Source organism: Vipera ursinii (assembly GCF_947247035.1).
Source record: "Vipera ursinii genome assembly, chromosome: 1".
Taxonomy (NCBI): domain Eukaryota; kingdom Metazoa; phylum Chordata; class Lepidosauria; order Squamata; family Viperidae; genus Vipera; species Vipera ursinii.
In genome coordinates this window covers 134,365,196-134,388,748 of record NC_139512.1, presented here as the reverse complement: position 1 = coordinate 134,388,748, position 23,553 = coordinate 134,365,196, and the positions used below count along the sequence as shown (strand labels likewise).

General features: G+C 36.9%; 1 protein-coding gene across 3 annotated transcripts; it reads right to left on the bottom strand.

Moving 5' to 3' along the window:
* Window positions 1-1,056: 1,056 nt before the first annotated feature.
* Window positions 1,057-22,749, bottom strand: SLC35F5 (solute carrier family 35 member F5). 3 transcript variants are annotated; one of them, XR_014490809.1, is made up of 13 exons: window positions 22,610-22,749; window positions 20,775-20,837; window positions 19,567-19,648; window positions 17,631-17,821; window positions 12,297-12,378; window positions 10,946-11,033; window positions 7,823-7,887; window positions 7,346-7,450; window positions 7,046-7,205; window positions 5,184-5,274; window positions 2,860-3,014; window positions 2,104-2,263; window positions 1,057-1,640 (listed from the first exon to the last, which is right to left on the bottom strand). XR_014490809.1 is itself a non-coding variant. In XM_083349259.1 (13 exons), exons 1-12 carry the CDS (start codon window positions 22,739-22,741, stop codon window positions 2,111-2,113), a joined length of 1,299 nt encoding a protein of 432 aa, XP_083205385.1. In that variant the 5' UTR covers window positions 22,742-22,749; the 3' UTR covers window positions 1,057-1,640; window positions 2,104-2,110. The 3 variants fall into 3 exon arrangements, 2 of the variants coding, with proteins under 2 accessions (XP_083205385.1, XP_083205386.1); XM_083349259.1 differs by having other exon boundaries at window positions 2,104-2,195; XM_083349260.1 differs by lacking the exon at window positions 20,775-20,837 and having other exon boundaries at window positions 2,104-2,195; window positions 22,610-22,748.
* Between the last annotated feature and the right edge of the window lie 804 nt (window positions 22,750-23,553).

Genomic DNA, 23,553 nt, shown 5'->3' with positions numbered 1-23,553 from the left:
ATGTGAACACAATTTGGGCTGTTTCACATTTGCAACCACCCCTGCTGCCTGCCCCTATTCCAGACATGTCAAATTCGCGACATCACGTGACGTCACGCAACGTATCAGAACTTTTTTCCCATTGCTGGCAATGGGGTGGGCGTGGTTTCCTGGTGACGCATCCGGCCCGTGGGCTGGCAGTTTGGCACCCCTGCCCTATTCCTTCAGCTGCCTTGCCATGTAAGAAGCCCTTGGCTGTTAGGAATCACCACCAGGTGTCCTCGCCATGCCTGAAGGAAGCCCCATAGAAACATCCCCACCTCGCTGTCCAGTGGAAGGATAGCCCTGGCCAGTAGTGATACATGACACAGAGGACTTGCCGCTTCGGCCACCTCCTTTCTCAGTGGGGCCCCAGCATCCTGCCTGGCTACACTCCTTCGCACCTCCCCGTTGCACTGGCCTGCCTGCCCTCCTTAGTGCACTCCCTTCAGCCCACCTGCCTGGGACTCCCATCTTTTGCCATTTCGTGGTTACATGAATCCCTCACTTTAATGATTGGAACAGTCCTAGGATTGCAATGGCATCTTGGACAGCCAGGACTGCTGTCGTTAAGCAATGCAGTCGTGTGACATTACAATTGATGACTGCATCATGTAGCAATGGAAATTCTGGTTCCATCATAACTCAAGGTCACTACCTGTATTTTCTGTTTTGTTAAACTGTTTCCTAAAAGCAATAAAGCTGATTTACAAACTGCCTCAATTCAAAATGTTTCTATCATTACGTCATGGAATCTTGATATATCCAATGTGTAAGAAAATCAATATGTAAGAACCTGGTTCTAGATTTCACCACTTTGCTTTGAATCACAGAGTTTTCAGCCACACATCATTAGCCCATATTCCACAGATGCAAAACTGATCTATTTTGCATTCTATCCAAAAATCTTTTGGTTTCAATGGAATGTGGAAAGATTTGATTTGAAAATGTGTAAAAAGTCTATGAAGCAAATAGTAACATATTATGAAGAAATTTTATCTACAAAAGTGAGACAGTACTTGTAACTATCTTTGTACATTTTTTTTAAATCTTAAATTTATTATGACATAATAGATATCACAAGGCACCCAAATGATTACCAACGCTTTCATATATATGAAGATATGTATAGTATTTGAAAGCCACAATAACTTCTGCAATAATAAAGTTATTCAATAAATTTTTTTTTCATTATTCAAGTAGAGTTTATACATCACAAAATGATAAGTCGTACCTATTACAGGTAAACTGGTGTTTTATCTTTCCATTTGAATTTTTTTACAAAATTATGACTTTTTACAGAAGATGAAAAGTATTTGTAAAAATATCCAGCACTCAACAAAAATATGTTTTCTTTTTTAAAAAAAGAAAATCATTAGAACATCATTCTCTTTGATTTGTCAAGTAGTGTCACCAGCTGAGTTCTATAAGGCAAGCTGGTTTTCGTAAAGGATTGGCATTTCCTCTAACTGGTTAAATACTGGAAACTGAAAAAGAATCTGTAAATTTTTAAGTTTCAAAAGAACTGAAACATTTAAAGATCCAGAAGAGGTACTGAAACATGATTCCATTAGGACTTTCCAAGTGATTGTCTCTTCGCTGAGTTTTCATGACATTTTATGCTATAAAAAAATGGGAAAACATATCATTAATGCTCTTATATCACGGTATACATTTCTTTGATAAGATAGTCTAATCTATAATAATTAAACTTGTTACTGATGATTAACTGATTCCCAGGATGAAAGCTTGTACCATCCTGCTCAGCATTTTAGTCCGTGTCTTGAAAATGGAAGGTACTTTTTCAGTATATGACTTGACTTGCGCCATGGAAATTAAAATATTTGGCATGGTTACTTAGTGTTGTAATAAGCAATTATTTCCTTTTATTTAATTTAATTATAAAGCTATTTTGTAATAAGATTCTCATCAAGATTAAATATATTGTTTATGAGTCCTCTAAAATGGGGCTGGGAAGGACTGTCCTACACCTAGGCTTGAAATCAAGGGAGGGACTCATTCCAGGTCAATATATTAGCATGTTTCTCTGTTAGCCCAGGATGAAGTTAATTTACAATTACGTACCTGTTGCCTAAGAACAACCACATTCTCCATCTTCTTGGGAAACATTATGAACTGCAATGAGACTTTCACACTGTTCGCTTTCTTCAGATGTTCTATAAGACGTTACAGACTTGTGAGACTTTTAAAATTTATCCGTAATATTATGTTGTAAAGAACACATCTATATCAATGGGATAAATATTACTTTACATCTCCCATAAGAAATTGTTAAGCACAAACAATACTGGATTTAAAATTTTCTAACAATCGGAGTAATACTGAGAGCTTCTCTTATCTGTTATTCAAGTGAGTTCATTTAAACAACTAAAAACAGAACTGTCTAGAGCAGGCATATCAAACTCGCGACATCACATGACGTCACACGACGTATCACAACTTTTTCCCTATTGCCGGCAATGGGGTGGGTGTGGTTTTGGCATGACGCATCCGGCCCGTGGGCCAGGAGTTTGACATGCCTGTTCTAGAGTATAGAATGATGTCAAGAAAAGAATGTTTCTTATAATAACACATCAAAATACTACTGAAAATAAATTATAATAATAAGATATTCAATCTTCAAATATTTAGGTCAAGGTAGAAGGAAAGCATATCATTCAGAAAGTTTTAAAACCAGATCCTACAAAGGTCAGAAAGATCTTTATAAGTTTCATTTTGAAATGATTTGTGGTAGAAACTAAGATACAGTAAAGACGTAAGTTGAAAAATTAAGGGAAGAAAGATGAACTGGATGAGAAAGAAGCAAATAAATCTCCCTACCTCTGAATACGATGTTTTCGGCAGATAAATACAAAAACTCTTCTAATTCCCACCATTACTGGATCCCAGTTGTTGTAGTGACATAAAAGTGTTGCAATGAAAAAGGAAAAAAATACAGGGATTGCCCCTGCAAAAAATAACCAAGAAAACTGGACCTGAAATTAAAAGGATCAATTTGATATTTTATCAAGAGTAAAAGTAGACAAATATCCCACAAATTTGGGTTTAGGATAGAGACATTTAGAGGGCAGTAGGGAGCTGAAAAGGAAAGGGAATATGAGAGGAAATCCTGATTACAGTAATGTCTATCCAATCTGGAGTCTTAAGCTCCATCATGACATCAACCTTGGCTATGGTTGATGCTTGTAGTCACATGCTTCCCACTCCTCATGCCCTACCTTTAAGCAGAGAGTGGAAACATTTTTCATTGTGTTTTTAATTTGAATTCAACCAATAATGGGTTTCTCTCAGCTCTCTGCAGTTGTATCAGAAGAAAGAAAGAGTATAGAAGCATATGGTTCTCTGGGGTGTTTCTCTAATGATGAAATATGGTGTTCATTCAAATGCAATCAAATGCGGAAAAGGATGAGGCTGCTTTCTACAAAAGGGGGTCATACTTCTTTGATGGTTCTTCTAAATTAGTTACAAATTTCAAGTTTCTGAAACAGCTACGCAGATGTTTACAGTAGAAATGTTTGATCTGTTTTGGCAATGGATGAACTTTACAGTTTGGATGGGTAAAGTGGTAGAAATGAATAAAGCCTGCAAGATAAACTAATCTCATACTTGGGATGAGAACCATTTCAGGAAAGGACACCAGATAAAGTGTGAATCCTTTAATTTAAGAGGCAGAACTGTGTAACTTAGACATCAACCAAGGCTACAGCTGACAGTTAAAACTGACAGCTGCATTAAATGCTAATTTCACACTATCTGTGAAATATCTCACTCTAGAGTGAAAGTGTCACAGTGAGGGCAAATTAGAAATAAATATGGAGAACAGATGATATTTCTATTGTTGCTAGTAAGATATTTCAGTGATTCAGTAACTGAGGCTTTTGCTTCGTTTTCCTGGAAATTTCCTGTTGAAATTTTATTTTTAAAAACACATTCCTATCTAATAACTTTTACATGAAAATAACAGTCTAAATTCAGTAAAATCCCTCCTCTCTATAAGTATATTTTAAATTTATGTTCATGATGTAACAATTACTGGCTTAAATGAAAGCCAGCTGAGTGGCTTTGGGCCAATCACACTCTCTCTCAGCCCAACCCACCTCACAGGGTTGTTGTAGGGAAAATAGGAGGGAGGAGGTGTGTTGGATATGCTTGCCACCTTGAGTTATTTATATAAATAATATGTAGGATAAAAATAAAATAAATAGTTAATAAATGAATGAATCAGCACAGCGGTCCCCAACCTTTGCAGCTTGGTGGCCCAGCTGGGGGGGAGGGAGAGGGGAACCGGACCCCATGAGTGGTGTGTTGGCACATGTGAATGTGCAGTTCTACATGAGAGAAGCTTTGAGGTGCCACTCATACAAGTAGGGATGCACATGCACCAGCACACCACTCATGTGGCCCGATTGCTAATAGCCTACAGTCCGGTAGTGGCCACAGCCCACAGGTTGGGTATCCCTGAATTAGCACACAACTGACTGCAGGTACCATTACATCCTGCCGTATTCTGATTCCTGAAGCAAAACACCACAAGGGGGAGATAACACTACTTAGTAAAGCAATTCATTTGGAGAACTTACAATGAACACCATGGGCATCTATCTGAGGCTTTCTGAAAACAGTGGGTTTGTGTTGTAGTGTTTTTGTTGCTTGCAAACTCCTGTGCTTTATGAATGGAGAGTCAATTTGGTGTAGTAGTTAATATGCCAGTCTGGAAAATGGGAGACTTCTTTTAAGCATGAAAACTGACAAGGTCACTTCAGGCCAGTCACTCACTCACAGCCCAAATCACTTTACAGGACTATTGCGAGGGAAAATAGGAGGCAGGATTATTAAATATGTTCACTGCCTCAAACTAAATATTAAAAAATAGAATAAAATAATAACAAGAACAGCAACAACAGCATTAAAAGCTTTTGATGGGCAAGCAGATCCTATTGTCTACAATTAAATAAATTTATTTTTGCAACAGCATTAGAACTCTTTTATTCATGAAGATTCCATTAGGAATTTTTAAGATTTTCTTAAATTTAAAATATAAGAAAGTTAATTTGGTTTTTAATTTTTTTAAAAAATGAATTTTAAACATTTCTATTGGAATTTTCTGTAATATTTACCACTGCCTTTAATACAATTTGCATTACCTTTTGCATGCATATGTCAGCAATTATGGACAGAGGTATTGTAAGGCTCAGGGCAAGTGTTCCTATCAATGATGAGGTAAGAAAGCAGCCCCTGGAAAAATGTTAAAATACAAAGAAAGACTTAAAAAAAAATAGAGGCACAGAAACAAATTTCACAAGTGTGTACCAGAGTTTTGCAGAATTTTTAAGTACTTCGGCCTAGTTATACTTAGGAAACTAATAATTTTCATCTTAATTTATTGATTAGATCTTTCTAGTCTTACCATGTATTTCTGTTTAATACCTTTATCTGCATATCATATATGCTAATTTGCCACACATGTCAGGGCTTAGAGCAGGGGTCTTCAAACTTGGCCCTTTTATGACTTGTGGACTTCAACTCCCAGAATTCCTCAGCCAGCAAAGAATTCTGGGAGTTGAAGTCCACAAGTCATAAAAGGGCCAAGTTTGAAGACCCCTGGCTTAGAGCAACCTGTCAAAGAAGTCAAAGGGCAACTACCTCCTCCGCTAAACCTCAAGATTTTCAGATGCAGTTAATGAAGTCTAATGTTACGCATCTAGAATAACTGATTCCAAAAAGTCTACTTGCTATCTGTAACTGCTGCTAACATACACTGACATGTTTCAAAGAGGCATTCCTCATTTAGCAACCACAATTGGGACCAGCAACTTAGTTGTTAAGTAAAGTGGTTGCTAAGTGAAACTGCAACTGTGCTTATGACCTTATTTCAGCTTTCCTTTGATTTACAGATCTGCAAGGGTCATAAACGAGAGGACTGGCCACAAAGTTATTTTTTCAAAACCACGAGTGGTTGCTAAATGAGGCAGTTGTTAAACAAGAACTACATCTGTCTGTCTCTGTCTGTCTGTCTATTTCATTTGGCTCTGAAAAAATTCTTCAGACTCAGGCTAAGGTATTATGCCAAGATATATTGTTCTTATCTTTATAGCAATTCATATACCCGGTATGAAGATTTTCACCATTTACTGATTAAATGACAATCTGGTGAAAGACTAAGTTATCTACATATAGAGATAGCAACACTTACACAGCCTTATACTCCAAATGTGAATATCCATAATTTGATTTTAAGGAATCAATTCACACTAATTAGAAAATGTTTGTAAGATATGTCTAGACATAATGGTTCTGTTTAAAAAACATGCACATGCAGATAGAACTTTGCTCTTTTAATTATGGATAAACTTCTCCTTCTCTTCTGTTGCCATTCATCTATGGCCAGCTATCTTCTCCAAGCAAAGAATTGGCAATAAAGTTGCACCTGCTATTATTAAGTTGATGTAATTTGGCTTCATTTGTGGTGTCCCTATAGCTTTAGGTTTGTTGGCAAATGCACAAATTTCAAAATTGTACACTAGCATTCTAGGGTCAATCCCAAACAATCACCTGAAATTAATATCCACTAAGTCTGGACAAGCAGCCACATGTCATATCATGTCTTCTGGTGATGGCTACTGAAACCATTACAATACACATTGTGTTAAGCAGTACATTAATATAATTTGATGTGTTAACTCAGCCTTAATGTCTTGTTAACCAAACTGTGGCCATCATTTGTGGGTCCAACTGTAAAGGCTTTTTCAAACATGATTTACGTACCATGATATGTAAAACCAAATTCTAGCTTTTAATATTTAATAAGCAACATTGGTCTGGGGATAGTAACAGAGGATGAAGGGAATGATGCTCTTCAGTAGACAGTATTGTGTCATAATCAATACTTGGTAAAGACAGCAGTCTCCAAAACATACATTATGGAAAAAAAACAATTTCGTCTGTTGGTCCTACAGTATATATAGATTGTTGTTAAGAAACCTAATAATCAAAGCAACAAACATACCACAACCAGAGGAATTCAGACAGGACAGTTCCAACAAGGCCATTAATGACTATGCACATTAGGGTTAATTTATTGGGAAATTCAAAGACCTCAAATCCAGTATAATGGAGTAGGAAGAAGCCGGGCCAAAGCAACAGCAAGTTAAACAAGCCAACAAAACCTGCAGGAACAGAATAAACAAACAGATCACATAACAAAGGGTTAGTCTTACATCGCAAAGTATACTTTGCAGAACCTAAATTATCAAGTTCAAGATTCAGTCCTAAATTGAAAAAAAGATGTCTTAAAATTCGTTCTTACCAAAAAACATTGGAATATCGAGTTTATCTTCTCTGTCAACTTTTCGTTTTATCATAACTATATAGATTGCATACAGCATAGCTCCCATCAGAGACCAGAGAGATCCTGTAAATAAGAAAGCAAGGCATTGCCGCTGGATTAATTAAATGTAATCTATTTGCTTAACAGGCTATTAAAGGTGTTTTTAATTCAAATAAATAATTTATGCAAATTAGAAAAATGGTAGGATCTTGCAGCAAATTATTTCACTTTTTAAAAAAAAACATGATTCTTTCAAAATGAATACTCTTCTATATACATTTATTTATTCAGAGGCATTTTTGCCTCTTACTCCTCATAGTGGCATACAAATATCACTATAGATTCATCTATTAAAATTAACTTTCTACTCTTTATGTATTTTTGTCATTTTTTTGAATAAAAATATAAAGCAACATTCCTCAAGCACCAAGTTATTATGAAGAATTAAAAAAATACCTATTGTATCTCTTCCTGCAGATTTCTCAGATCCAGACAAATTCACAAGAACAACACCTCCAATGCTATTTTAGAAATAAAGTATTATATTCTAGTTAATTTAGTCAAACAGTTTGTATGAAAAGAGTTAACAATAAAGAGTGTTTATAACTGCCTTAATACCACGTATTGTTGTATTTCAATGGCCCTCGAAATTATATACAATTTATATGGATTAAATAGCAAATTTTCTCAAAATTACAGAAAAAAAGTATCTTAAAGGAAAAAGAACAACATTTCTTTGCAAGTATAATGACCTGGGGAAGTAGAAAGGAAGATTACAGATTAGTAGAAGCCATCCCAAGCGCAGCACGTCAAGACAAGAAGAAAAATTGGGGCGGGGGGCGGGGGGGCTGGCTTATGAGATGAATATTTCCCTATAAATAACAAACTGGGCTTGGGAATAGCCACTTCTCAGGGGATGAGTTCATACACCATGTGAAACTAATTATAGCTTATTTGAATAGACCATTAATCCATATACCATCAGTGATAAACCATGGTTTACAAACCAAAATGACCATACATTTAAGAGTTGACGGCTGAGCTTGGTTGCTTTGGTTCTGTTTGCATGTGCCACAGGGGACATGACACTAGTATTTATATTGGGAAAGGTTTTTCCCCCTGGTTTTGGGAAGAATTAAAGTATAAAACAGAAACCTTACAGAAGCACAATGGGTGCACCTCATTATTAAGGCAATCGCTTTTTTCCATAGCGCTCTATAGGAGAAGTCAAGCACACACAAAGCAAACTGTGCAAAGTTGTGAGGCAGTGTTTCCCTTCCATGAAGATCCAAGCACCACACTCCCAACCAGGACCCACTTTACAAATCAATGTGCCCCTAAAAGGCAAGTTTTTAAAAAAACACTACCATGTCGCTTCCCTCTGCTCTGCTTTACGGATTTGCCTCACTGCAGTATTTGCAGAGGTGACTCCTCCAGCTTTGATCAGCCTTTGCAAAGCTGCAAGAGTCATATTGCAAAGAGGAAAACACCCAGGTCACACAAAGTGCCTCACTGAAGCAAATGGCACAGACATTTTGCTTCCATGAAGAGAATCACATCACCTGCGTGGCAGGAAGCTCTTCACAGAACTTTGCCCAGCGTGATCCAGAATAAAAGGTAGCAGATATATATATTTTTTCCCTCACCACTTCTGATAGGTGCCCATCAGGAGGTTTAGTGCAAATATGGGTGAAACGGAGTAAGGTGGAGCATTCACGTTTGCAAAGTTTCAAATTCCTGTACGATTTCAGCTCTTTTGATTTGCTAGAGATTACTGCCCACAATAAATGAATGGCCTGGGATGATTTGTGGGAGGGGATTACATTAAGCAATGTGAACGTGTATGCTGCGCAAACAAGCCTAGGATTAAGAACTCTGCTCTTCTACATTCCTCTTCTGGTGAGATCACATCACTTTTGCTCCCTGGGACTGGATTCACAGCCCATTTTAAATCAATCCCATGATTTAACACAGCTTAGTTGTACAGAGTAAATCAATGTATTACATGATTAAATGTAATCATTACATTAAATCAATGTAGCCCTCCACTTACAAATACAACTAAGACCAACATTTCCACTGCTAAGCAAGGCAGTTGTTAAGTGAGCTTTGCCCCATTTTAGGTCCTTCTTTGCCACAGTTGTTAAGCGAACCACTGCAGTTGGTAAGTGAATCATGTGGTCGTTAAGCAAATCCAGCTTCCTCCATTTGCTTTGCTTGTCAGAAGCCAGCTGGAAAGGTTGCAAATGGCGATCACATGACTCTGGCATGCTGCAACCATCGTAAACACATGCCAGTTGCCAAGGACCTGAATTCTGATCACATGACCAGGGGATGCTGCAACAGTTGTATGCGTGAGAACCAGTCATGAGTCACTATTTCAGTGCTGTTGTAACTTCAAACAATCAATAAATAAATGGTTCTAAGTGGAGGTCTACCTCTATATTTATCATTGTTGAAATTAGGTCACTGTTGTTTGTCCAACAAGTCACAGTTTTTTTCATGTTAAACCAAAATTGATGAGCAAGATGGGAGATCCTAGCCCAGGGTAGGCAACCTTGGCTCTTTTATGACTCGTGGACTTCAACTCCCAGAATTCCTGAGCCAGCTATGCTACCTACCCCTACCCGTCCTAGCCAGTATAGCTAGCTTAAAATAAACCATGCTTAAGAGTGATGTGCATGAATATGATTCCAACCAACAAAAAATTACATAGGTATCCAAATCATGGCCTTGTTTGCATAGGATGGTTTACAGATAGTCCTTGCTTACTGTTCACTCATTCAATGACTATTCAAAGTTATGACAGCACTGAAAAAGATTTATAACAGGTCCTTGAAGTTGTGGCAAATCACAGTATCCCCATAATTACAAGACTCCAAGTCAGGCCCTTGGCAATGGGTGTGCATTTACAACTATCAGTCTCCCATGGTCATATATCGCCATTGGTAGCCTTCAAGGCCAGCATCTGACAAGCAAAATCAGTGGGGAAGCCGGTAGGAAGTCACAAGTCATGGTCATGTGACATCATTCTGTGAGTGACTTGCTTAACAGCCACAGCTGGAACTAACATAAATTGGCATGGTCACTTGATCTTTCACTTTGCATCCATGTTGCTTAGCAACAGAGTTGTCTCTCACAATTGCAGTTAGTAAGTGAACACTACTTGTATTTGGTTTTAATTTGTGTATGTATGAATCCAGCCACCATAGTTTATTCCATAAAACATGGTTAGTAAATGTGAAACCACAGTTTAATATCACATGCGAACTTAATCTTCACAAAATTATCTGCTTTAAGAAGTTCACTTGGCGATGTTAAACAAAACTCAGATGGTTCATAATGCAGCTGAGACACAGCCCCTTTAGCAGGGCAGTGGCAACACAGAAGCAGTATTTCTAGCACATTCTGTAAATTATTTTCAATAATTTTTCATGTAGCTGTATACAACTAGCTGCATCTAAATCTAAAAATAGTAACAAAATCTCCACTAGTAAATCCAACTATCTAGAAGAATATAAGAAAACTCAAGTCTGTTGGGAAGAAAAAAATTGAAGATTAAGGAGTCTATATTCCTACCTTAAAATGACAGCTAACAATTTTGAGAGGGTAAATCTATCTCCACTATTACTTGGAAACACTGCAGCAAAGATTAAGGTAAATAATCCTGCGAAAACAACAAAAGAATACTGTGTGCATGATCAAATAAAAACGTAAGACTGAAACATAATAATCAAAAGATAATAGTTAGATCCACATTAAGTTAATCTTGGGCCTAAACAAAATTACAATGTAAAATCTGTTACAACAAACATATTATATTGGATTTAGACATTTTATTTTATTAAAACAAAATACTGGTAACATTTAAGTAAAGTTAAAATAATAATCCTTTAAAAAAAAATGGAATGTCTTCAATTCATATATATTTGTTGCAGAAAGAAACGAAATGAAGTTTATTTTATTTAACAAAGCTTTTATTATTTTTATTTATCTCATTTACAAATGGATGGTGTTGGCTTTTAGAAAAGTATGAAGATTTTTACAATACTTTTTGGAGACTGAGTGACACCTGGAACTGGATTTGATTTGTTAATTGTTTAACTACTAACTCTGAACACTTTAGTTGTTAATTATTTAAATGCTTCCTATTTACTTACTTTATTTTGATCTGCTGAGTTTCTACAGCTTTGGCTTTATTTTTTTGTATACCACCAGGAGGTGATTACAGTTTAGCAGCATATAAATCTTACACTGTGGTAAGATGGGCAGCCCATAAATTTGATAAACAAACAAACAAACAAGATACTAATACATTCAAATTTATGCAAAAATGTTTTCTTAGTACTGTATGTTGCCCTGTTCATTTTTCTCATGTCCCAATGCTTATTCAGCAAAAAGCAAATATTGCAGAAATTGTAATAATCACATAGACACACACCTTTATCATTACTGCGGTCACAATGTGGGAATCACTGCTCAGTAATAATCAGTGTGGCTTTTAAACAATCCCACTGATGAGCTGCTGAAAAAACCTCTAGACCAGGAGTGTCAAACTCGCAACGTCACATGACATGTCGCAACATATTGCAACTTTTTTCCCCAATTGCCGGCAATGGGGTGGGCACGGTTTCGGCACGACACATCCAGCCCGCGGGCCAGCAGTTTGACACCCATGCTCTACAGGGCTGCTTGTTGAACCTCAACTCTTAACAATGACATGGGCTACCTCACTCCATGGCTGCCTTTTTTCAAAAAAAAAAAAGAAAAGAAACCCTTCAACATCATTCTCTCTCTCTCTCTCTCTCTCTCTCTCTCTCTCTCTCATTAGAAGTGATGCAGAACAGATAACTGTATTTTTCTTAAATATGCAAAGAGGCCATTTGAATGAAGGATGACAACAGTTTTAGAATATATCTTCATTTCTTACCAGAGGTTGATGACAGAATGTTAACTATTGCCACTTGAGTGTCTGAAAGTGCTTCTTGATAAGAGAAATTTGCCAAGAACCACTAGAACATGAAACAGTAGATGTTAGCATAACATTCAATTTCTTGTTTGAGTAACTGCTTTGAAAGTCGGGGGAAAAAAAGCCTTGTAAAACATTAAAAAAAGACTGCTTAAATGGTCTACATTCAGAGCATAGCAAGAGCTTACACACTGACCTGCATTAAGGAAAAGGAGAAGCTGAATTTACTGTAAACTACTCTTCTGATCCCAGAATAAAACCCTACAGACAGGTTAAGTCTACCTATTCTGATAGGAGTTCTTCCTGTTCCAAGAAGGAAACCCACCTTCACTGACTTTAAAGCACTGGCTTCAATTGTTTGTAATAAAACTTTTTTTTAAAAAAACTACATAATCCTTGCAAGGGCTTGCGACTGACCAGAGGAATGTAGAAATGTAGGGAAGGGCCCTTATCCATCAGTTATCACTTACTGATAGTAAACAGTACACTGAGGAATCTGACTTCCATTTGCTTATACTGATTCCTGTCCCTGATTGCAAGGTGGGAAGGCTGAATCCATCTTTTAGGAATCTGAAGAATAATTTGCAGTTAAGCTCCACAACACTTTCCTCACCAAAAAACGGAGTGGAGAACAAAAGTATAGACTGCAGCAGTATTCTTAGGGAGGGAGAGTAAAAATTAAAGCACCTTCTTTAAAACAATGTGACCAAAAGTAGCATTTGCTGAGGCAAACCGGTCTGTCTGGTAATGTCTAATGAATGTAGACAATTTCATGCATGCAGTTTGCTTACAGATGTCTATTAGCAGGACTACTTTGATGTATAGTTGTAATGCTAGAAGAAAGCTGTTTCGTACTGTCAGAATATTTCAACATAATGCATTCAACTAACCCCTTCAGTTGACAGTGAATTGCACAATTCTCAAATTCTCTCTTTTGTAAGAAAGGAAAAGATTACTGGCCTCCTGAACCACACGGGAGCATTTCAAATATATTATTAGGACTCTTGACTGATCATGTGCTATCAAGTTGTGTCAATTTATAGTGACTACATTGGTTAGGTTTTCTACAAGAAATGTTCTCAACATTTTGGGACTCTTGATAATCAAGTCCATCACTTTGCTGCTGTCATCCTCTTCTTCTCTTTTCTTCCAATTTCCCCAGCATTACAGACTTATCAAAGGAAACAATAACAATTCCCATAAACATCCCAATAGAGCAAGGTTGTAAAACTGCAGGCCCACACCAAAACTGTGCCCACCCCATTGCCGGCAATGGGAAAAAAGTCACGATACGTCGCGACACGTCACGTGACGTCACGAGTTTGACACCTGTGCAATAGAGGATAAACACAGGGTAGGCTTGGATCTCTGAAGAAGTGGGGTATCTGAATGTGGCAAGACAGAGATGTCATTTGCTGAACAGAACATAAGGCAAATTACTTGTCTACACCAGAGGCCCCCAACCTTTTGGGCACCAGGGACCGGTTCCGTGGAGAGAGGGTTTTTTGTGGACCAAAGGGGCCGTGGTTTTGTGTGCTGCCTGCATCCCATGGATGAGGCTTTGCTTGCTTGTGCAGACTGGTTGCTGGCATGGCGTGGCCCGGTACTGATCCATGGACCGGGGGTTGGGGACTCTTGGTCTATACAATACATTTGTACCTTTCTGCTAGAAACTCCAGAATCTCATCATTAGTATCCAGATGCCTGAGCATCTGGATATTAAGATGGATTCCACTGCCAAACCTGAAAAGCTGGAGCTCAGATCTTCCCACTCAATTTCCAGGTATAAAATCCAGATAATGAATTGGGCCTTGACACATCTGGCATCCTTTGTATTTCTAAGAAAAGATCTGTCATCCATATATCCAGTCCTTTGCTTTCTTTTAATGTTGTGTACTTTCTGTGTTCTGTAGAATCCATGAGTGCTTCATTTTCCTCTTGGGAAAAGAATAATAGAAAACATTTGATGGTCTCGTGGAATTCAGGTTGCCAAGCTTCCCTTTCTTCCAGCTTCTCTGAAGAGATGTCATGAGCATATTTAGTGCTGTGTAAAATTCATGAAAATTACCCTTGGGAATGTTGGTGTTGGCCATTTCTACATAGATATATTGGACCCAACAGAAATCTGTCTTCAGGGTCCTAAGCATTACTGACCCTAAAAACTGGTTTGTTTCTCCTTTGATCTATCAGGGTTCACTTCCTATTCCTCTGACACACTGTCTAAAGATTCTCAATTCTTCTGTCGCTATCTTAACAATGTTACAAGGAATATTGAATCAAGTGTTTTTACTGCTGCTGCCAGCTTTTTCTTGGTGTTATGAGGCTTCTAGGTACCATCGAGGTTACTGCTGCTGGTACCTAGTCCAGGTCCATCTGCCAAAAAAAAAATCATCTTTGTAAGTGTCTTCTGGTGACATTTAAAAATGCTGCAATTGATGCTGCCCAATTCCTTGTTTGATGGAAGAGGGTCACTGCAATTGGTGTTATCTGGTTCTTCAGGCTGTGCTTACTTCTGCTCCTCTTTGTTCACAATGCTGCAGGAGTTGGGAGAGGGGCTGAAAACCTCTTTGCTTCTTTCATTTTCCTAAGTATTCAAGGCCTGCCTGTTGTTTGCCTTAAAGAACATGGGAGAGATCTTTCACATCACCCCAGAGCTCTGTATTTTCCTGGACGCCATCACTACTGGTATGCTTCCTGCACTTAGCTAGCAGGCCAATTAGGTACCCGCATGATTATACTGCCATGCACTCAGTTGCAGTGGTCCTCACCACCTCTTATAGCAGCTTCAAAGACTGCCTTCCTTTCTTCCTCTTCCCCCCCCCCCCCACAGATTGAAACTGAGAGGAAAAGCCATTTGCTTCTTCTAAGCCAGGGATCTTCAGACTTGGCCCTTTTAGGACTTGTGGACTTCAACTCCCAGAATTCTTCAGCCAGCGTGCCTGCCTGAGGAATTCTGGGAGTTGAAGTCCACAGGTCGTAAAAGGGCCAAGTTTGAAGACCCCTGTTCTAAGCATTTGCTAGAAAAATGAAAAGGGGTTCTTTTATGGGTTTTTTTTAACTAGAAAAGGTAGAATAAAGCCTTTTTGATCAACTGCCTCTTCAATGACTTAGAAGGAAAGGATTAGGCAATTATAACACAAACAGAAATATCTGGCTAAGCTTCCTTGCCTCGAGTATATCTATTGACACCAGTCTTGGAACCTCTAGTCTCTCTTCCCTTTTGTAACTTGCTTTGAAATACATTTTTTTTAGTAAATAATAATAATAATAGGAAACTAGCACGTGATTAGCAAAACACCAGTCTCCAACATCATATCCACTTGCATGTATACTTATTAGCCCTAAAGGGTCCTGAGAAAATAGCCATCCTTTGAAAATAATAATAAGTAGCTGGCTACAGCCCATTGTTTTATTTGCTAGTGTGCTGACCTGCTCAAAAAAAATGACAAAGAGAAGGAGAACTAGCAATAAAAGAGAATATATGTAGCTCAGGAAGTAATCGTGAGCTTAAGGGTTCCTTGGTGCTGAGTTTGGTTGTTTGCTTGGAGCTACTAGGTAACATCATCAGTGCTAGTAAATGAGGGTTTGCTCCATATATATATGGAGCCCAAGAAGTAAAAACCAGGACTCATCTACAACATACAGTATAATGATTGTAACAGCCACTATGTAGGATAGTTAGGCAGAAAACTAACAGAACAGAGCCATGAACCCCAACTAGAAGCCAGAAGATATGATGAAAACGCCTTAATCTCCCAACCCATGGATAGATTCAACTGTACTTTCAACTTGGAAACTGTGAGCATCCTAGACCAAGATAAATTCATAAATATTACAGAATCCCTGGAAACTTGGCATCAAACAAATCAACCAACAACAGACACATAGAGGTAAACCACGTTTATACATCATCAAAAACAGAGAATAAAAAAGCTAAGAAGGAACCGCTCCAGCAACCAACACCCAAGGAGGGATTAAATTGGACAAACAATCATGCAGAAAACAATACCCTAGTCAAGGAAATACCAAGAAGAAAACAACACCCTCACCAACGTTGACAGGGCAAGCTACTGTATATGAACAGGGAGAAAATCCCATATTCACTAACACCAATAATGTCATTAGTCTACAAGAAAACAACCAAACTCAGAGAACATTACGGAAAGGTGATAATTAGGAGGTACAGAAGCTAGAAGTGGGTGGCAAGTAGCTTTATGCTACATCACTATGTTATTTTTTTCCTCATTTGTGAATGGGGAAAACTTCCTCCTGCCTCCCGATAGTTTATGAAAATACTAACAATATGTATTATACATGGCTGTGAATGCCTGCTGAGAAATAATAGTAATTGTAAATATACATCTAGATTAGACAGCTATTTTTTTGTGAAATGCTCTGAATGATAGCAATCATAAACTGACTGGAACATGAAAATGCCAACATGTTGACTTCAAATCAGACAAAGTTAATTACATATTCATACAACTGTTCAGTTAAATGGAGTTCAAACCTTTATAACAAATAGGACAAGTTAATCATGGCTAATTTGATGGAAATTAACTTGTTTCCTGGAGTAAAGCCACTAAAAGAGGAAATGTAACTGCTGGAAAGCTTAATTTTTAAAGAACTGGGGGAAAAACACACATTTCCTTTTTCTAAATTTCTGAACAAATTTTCTGACATCAGACTGAATTTACAGGCAACTTAAATTTGCAGATATATATCTCAATGCTGGAATATAATTATATACATTTTGTGACGACTGAAATTAATGGAGTGTACGTACATATCAATAACAAATACATTCTAAGATCTATAAATGCACTACTTCCCAACTCAAAATGCCATGTGAGGATTAATGAATCTAGATCAGTTTCAGAAAATTAATCATGGAATTTTGTCACTTTTATACTAATGGAGGCAAGGAAAATATATCTCCAAGTTTGGATGTCTGATGGATGATAGGAAATTTGAAGCAACAGAATTACAAGTAAATAACAAATAAATACTCATTAGTTAAAGTGTTGGTTTGAGGGAATTACTGCAAGAGGAGTGAAAACATAAAATATAGATATCTTTTCCCACAGTGAATAGAAGCTTTTGCTCATTAAAATTGTCTGATCCATTGTCTTTAAATCAATTAGGGGATAATTCAAAATTATGCAGTTCCCTTAATGATATGAACAAGGTTAAACAGTTGATACCCCAAATGATTTATCTTCTATGAAGGAAATATACCAGAGTTAAAAGACTCAATAATTTATACCCTGCAATAATTAAAAATAGAAGACGTACCACAAAGCAAAAGAAAAAGCTGATTTTGGCTACTTGAGGTGCAGTGAGCTTTCCTACAGCTTTTAATATTGAATCCTGCTCTTTAACTGTTGGGTAAGACATACGAGACAGCTTTGCTTCCAATGCATGATTTGCTGGGAGTTGTCGAATCTCCATAATGTTACTGAATCTTACACGTGGTTTTTTGGGAGCTTTAGGTAGGGAAAAAAAATGGTGCAGGTCATTTTGTGTATTAGACTGGAACAGAAAAACAATCAGCAAGATAAGGTTCCTCCCCATGTTAAAGGTTTACATCAGCAGCATGAATTATTATACAGAAAAGAGAAGCTGGGACTGCAGATTTTACTCTAAGAGATTTTAAATGATTTATACCAGGGGTGTCAAACTCAATTTCACTGAGGGCCGCATCAGCATTGTGGTTGCCCTCAAGGGGCCGGGTGGGTGTGGCCTGGGTGGGCGTGGCCTACTGGGTGGGCGTGGCTAGAGTGCATATGGCCTACTGGGTGGGCGTGGCCAGCTTTACATCATTCACATCAAGGGTGCCTATGGGGGCCTGGGCAGGAGTGGGACAGATCTGAGGGTCTCTGGCAGAAGGAGGGTCTCTGGGCCAGGGCCAAGGCAGTGGGGGCCGTTCCCTCACTGTTTCCAGGATGGCTTCGCGGGCCGCATGAAACCACTTCGCGGGCCGGATCCGGCCCCCGGGCCTTGTGTTTGACATGTCTGATTTATACCAATTGTATTTATTTAAAGAACAAGTCAGAATTCCTCAATTTAGAATAACTGATTTGCTTTCAACAAGAATGTATTTTTCATGAATTTGGTATTTAAAATCTGATTCATGCATTTAACATTATACCTTTGGTTTTAAGCATGGCATGGTTTTTACACCATCTTGTGGTTAATTCAACCAAAGACCTACAAAACTCACTAAGTATACCAAATGTGAAAAATGCTGTTTCTAGTTCTAGATTCTTATTTTCTAAAGAAATAGGAATAGGACAACTAAGCATCTTTTAATTTCATGTACAGTATATATTCAAATTTAATTCCTCTAAGACAGATAAATAAAAATAACACCAAAGGTGTCTAATCCATATTGCACATGTGCTGTTATTTAATGGCGCTAATGTGTTATGTTTTCATAAACAAAGTATTATTTGTGTAGTAAATACAAATTGAATTGTATAAATCTATAGCTTGCTTTTCCATTGAAAGTATTTTGAATGGCTAGCATTGTAAGATAGTAAACAATGGTATTCTCAGTGCTAAGTCATTTTATGCAAAATATTCTGAATTCAAACCATTTCAAATTAGAAATGTTTCATTTGAAATCAAAATACGTTGTCTTGCATATGAGGCCATCATTTGCAACAGGCACAGCAGATCATTCTAGAAATGTTTCAGCCTCAGAATAATTGTTTTGTATTCAAAATAATTTGTGAAGGCAAACATTTCCAAAATGTTGAAAATTTCTCATTTGACCTTTAACCTGAAATGGATTATTTCAATTCAACATGGTTTGATTTTAAATCTTTTATATACTCTAGTCCTAAACAACTTCAGAATTACTGTTTCTTCTTACGATTTCACTAACATTTCATTGAAACTTGAGATGTTCCATTTAGGAATTATTTTGCATATTTCCTATTTCATGAATGGGATTATCAATCACAATTTCATCATTTGCCTTGTGCAAAAATTAATGTGATTTGACTGTTTCATTAATACATCTATTTTTGGTTAAAGCCATCATTTTATTTTTGAATTTATAAAAGCTTGTTAAGTTTACATTTACTACACGCACACATACACACACACACTCAAAAACACACACAAAATATTTATCTAAAAGACAAAAGCCATCAACTCTGAATTTTCATATTTCTAGCATTACATGGACATGGGTGATATAAAACATTCTGAAATATGTACTTACTTTTTTCAGCATCACTGTTAATGCTGCTACTTTTTTCACTTGGCAAATCATGAAACTTTACAGGAACGTACAAAGGTTCACTCTGAAATGCAACATAACCAATTCCCAGTCATGTAACACAGTTATCAAAACAAAATCAAGAGCTCTGGGCAATGTGATAAACAAAAAGGTACTCAACACTACACAGAACTAAATAGAATTAAAATCCCACTGCTTAGACCAGCTTTATATTTGGCATACCCAGAATTTCAAGCACAACCTTCTCATTTCTATAGGAGGCCCCTAGGCAATCCTCCTCCAAGCAAAAATATAACCTCATGTTCTTCATGTAAATTGATAAACTTCCCTGCATGTACAATTCCATTTTATGACCGCACAAGTGACTATTTAATCCTGACATGAATTTATATTTTTAGAAATGAGAGAAATTTATTTTGGTACAATAACAACAAATTGGTCCTTAATTATAAAGACTGTAGTCACATGTGCATAGGCCACCTAGTATACAATGTGTCCCTCAGATTCCAATTGGCTTTGCATCCCTGCAAATATATCCCCTTTCTGAATTTTTCAGACATATTTCCACAAGAATGTGATAATTAGCATGGATTTCAGTGCACGACAATCCAAAAACAAACTAACAAAAAAGAAAACAAAACCCTCCCTATTAAATTAATTTTCACTTTGATGGTGTTGGTTGAGAGAGGAACAGCTAACTATATAAAAACTTCTACTTTGCATTATAAGATGGCACTTCAGCCCATCACATTTTTTCTGCCATTCAGTAAAGGCCCTGTAATCTTCCCAGCCAAGTTTTTCAGAAGTGGTTTGGCATTGCCTCCTTCCTAGAGCTGAGACAAAATGACTGGCCCAAGGTCACCCCGCTGACTTTGTGCCCCAGGTGGAAATAGAACTCACAAAGTCTTGGTTTCTGGCCTTAACCACTACACAACAACCAAAATAGCTTTATGCAAACAAATAACTGAGGAAATCTTGAACTATTAAGACTTATTTCCCAAAGTCAAATATAAAATACCTTTACAAATCAGACATATTTATTACTATGTTTCTCTTTATCACATTTAATCAGCTTTTGTTCAAACCTACAAAATATATTTTTGGGATCTATTTTTATTTTAGTATTAATTTGAAAAAATATGAATAAATATTGCCATACTGCAATACAATGCTTAAATGAGAAAACTTACCAAAGCACTATTCACAGTATTGTCAGTTGTACAAGTGGCAAAATAACTTTCAGCATCTGCAAACTAAGCAGAAATTTGACACCTCAGATTCTGTTAATATATACCTAGTGCTCTGATTTTAAAAAGTATGTTTAAGTTAGAGAATATTATTATCATAAATAGTTTTGACTGAGATACAGATTGAGGAAAAATGGCCCATTGACAGCCACATTCTGATTCTTCCTCCATCTTGATCCTGAACTGACATGTTTCAAAGCCAAAACTTACCATGGCATAAAAAGCTATTCCAAGAGAAGAATAAGAGATGATGAACAGTGTCACTGCAATAAAACCAAATGTGATCAGGGGCATATGGCAAGCTGACTATAAAGTTTGGATGTTTTTCCCAATTATCTAGTTGTTAGTAAGTAAGCTGAACACTAGTCTAGAAGCCAGTCAAAAATAAACAAAAAGCAGGCTATGATGTATTGTTCATAACACATTTTATCAAATAGTTTAACATTTTTTTTCTTCCATAAGAAATCATATAAATGGTTTTCAAATCAACATTTACTAACCCTGAATTCCCACATGCTTATCTAAGCATTCAACCTTCCATATTATCATTTGCAAGTAACCACAGATCTCAAAAGGGACATTTGGTAACTATAAACAAGAGCTCAGAATCATTTTAAGCCCTTATTAAGCTATAAAATATTCTATTATTTGGGCTGTTTGGTGCTTGGATTCTAATCTTAAAAAAAGCACCTCTTTAAGGCATCTACACTTCTTCTCAGGATCATGCAGCCTCTGCAGAGGGCACTTTTGTGATTCCAGCAAAAGCCATGGCTGCTTTAAAGAGATAGAGACAAAGGCCCATGCATGCTCCAAAGTACCACTAGGAACCAATTTTTAGTTTTGTATAGCCTTCTTGCTTATCTCCAGCTATTTGGATGCCAGGACACTTCATGGCAAATGATAATCTGAATAAAATAAACATGTATTTAAGATGCAAAATAAAGAGACTAAGAAGGAAGTGAAATTGCCATAAAATTCTATGTAATACGCTGAAATCTAACTAGTCTTCTGATTGAGTTCATGAGCTAATAGTTAATTCACCAGCCTAGAAGCCAGGAGACAGTGAGTTCTAGTTCCGTTTTAGGCATGAAAACCAGCTAGGTAATTGTGGTCCAGTCACTCTTTCTCAACCCACCTGTTACAGTTGTTACTATGGGAAAAATAGGAGGAGAAAAGAATAGTGTGTGTGTTCACCACCTTAAATTATTTATAAAAATAATAAAGGTGAGATATAAACAAACAAATAGATGAATATAATTATAGAGCCCTTCATTTTCATATATAGCAAGGTGTGTCAAGAATCTAGCTATGAGAGTTCAGAGGGGAAAAAAACTGAATTAGCTCTCATTTTCTCATGGGATATTGTAAGTAGCACAATGACTGGGTTTATTGCATTTTATCAATAGAAAAACTACAGATATCTTAATAAAGAAATAAACTTTCACAAAACAATTTTTCTTAAGACATTTAGTGTGACATCTTTGCAATGGACTATCACTTCAGCTAGAGGCAGAGTATCAGAAGCAATATAAGACACATGCTAACTACTGATTCCAAAGACAACAAGGTAGATGTTCATATTAATTTCCCTAAGTAGCATTACTGTTTTTGTTTATGCAAAGATTCATTTTGAAATGCTAGACTTATGAAAGTATTATTGTACAGGCTGAATATTTGGAAATGACTTTATGTGGATTTTTGTCTCTATTTTACACTTTGATCTTGCACATAAATCCCCCACAATATTGATAAAAATCCATAAATAGAACAACACTTACAAAAGCTGCATGCCTTCCACGAAACCCACGTGTGCACTGTTGCCTCCATGGTTTCCAGATGATGAATCCCAAGAGGTAAAGAACAAACATGGATGTTTTCGCAAACGTACTGAAGAATGGTTTTTTATACATAGTGAAAACATACTGCAGAGAAAAGGAGAAAAAGGCCATCACTCATAAACTCATTAAGCTACATGGACCTTCAAACATGGAAAAGTGATTTTAGAAATACAGCATTCCTGGATTCGTATTCAATCTCAGTCAAGAGCAGGATTTGTATTAGGTTACTGTTCTCCATACCATAAATTATTAGCATATTTCTTGGCTAGCAAAAATACATGTACTGATTTATTAAAGATTCTAACATATGATGGTATGCAATTTTGCTACTTGCAAATCCTTTACAAGGTTATCTGTTGCAGCTGAAATTCCAAGAGAATGGACAAGCCTGATGGATCACATTTTAGAGTAATTTCTTGAAGTAAACATTTTGCAGGACAACTAATGGGATACCAAATTCCTAGTACATGGATTTGAGGAGGAATGATTATGGATAACCCGCTTATCTATGTGGTCACTCAGAGTTGACAGTGACTTGAGGGCACATAATTAATCAGTCAAGAGGTAAATAGGGAAAAAAATGCAGCTAGCTATCAAAATGTGATATATCTATGCAGTCCTCAACTTACAACCACATTTGATCCCAACATTTCTGTTGCTAAACAAGAGAGTTCTTAAGTGAATATTGCCCCATTTTATGATCTTTGTTGGCATAGTTAAGTGAATCACTGCAGTTGTTAAGTTAGTAATGTGGTTGTTAAGTGAATCTGGCTTTCCCATTGATTTGTCAGAAAGTCACAAAAGGTGATCAGATGACCCTGGGACATTGTCGCTGTCATAAATATAAACCAACTGCCACAAATCTGAATTTTGATCACATGACC

Coding starts and splice junctions, on each gene's coding strand:
- SLC35F5 (XM_083349259.1), bottom strand. CDS start 22,741: ATGTATAAAAAACCATTCTTCAGTACGTTTGCGAAAACATCCATGTTT. Junction 19,649..20,774: donor ATACTGTGAATAGTGCTTTG/GTAAGTTTTCTC, acceptor GTTGCATTTCAG/AGTGAACCTTTGTACGTTCC. Junction 7,888..10,945: donor TTGTTAGCTGTCATTTTAAG/GTAGGAATATAG, acceptor TTTCTAAAATAG/CATTGGAGGTGTTGTTCTTG.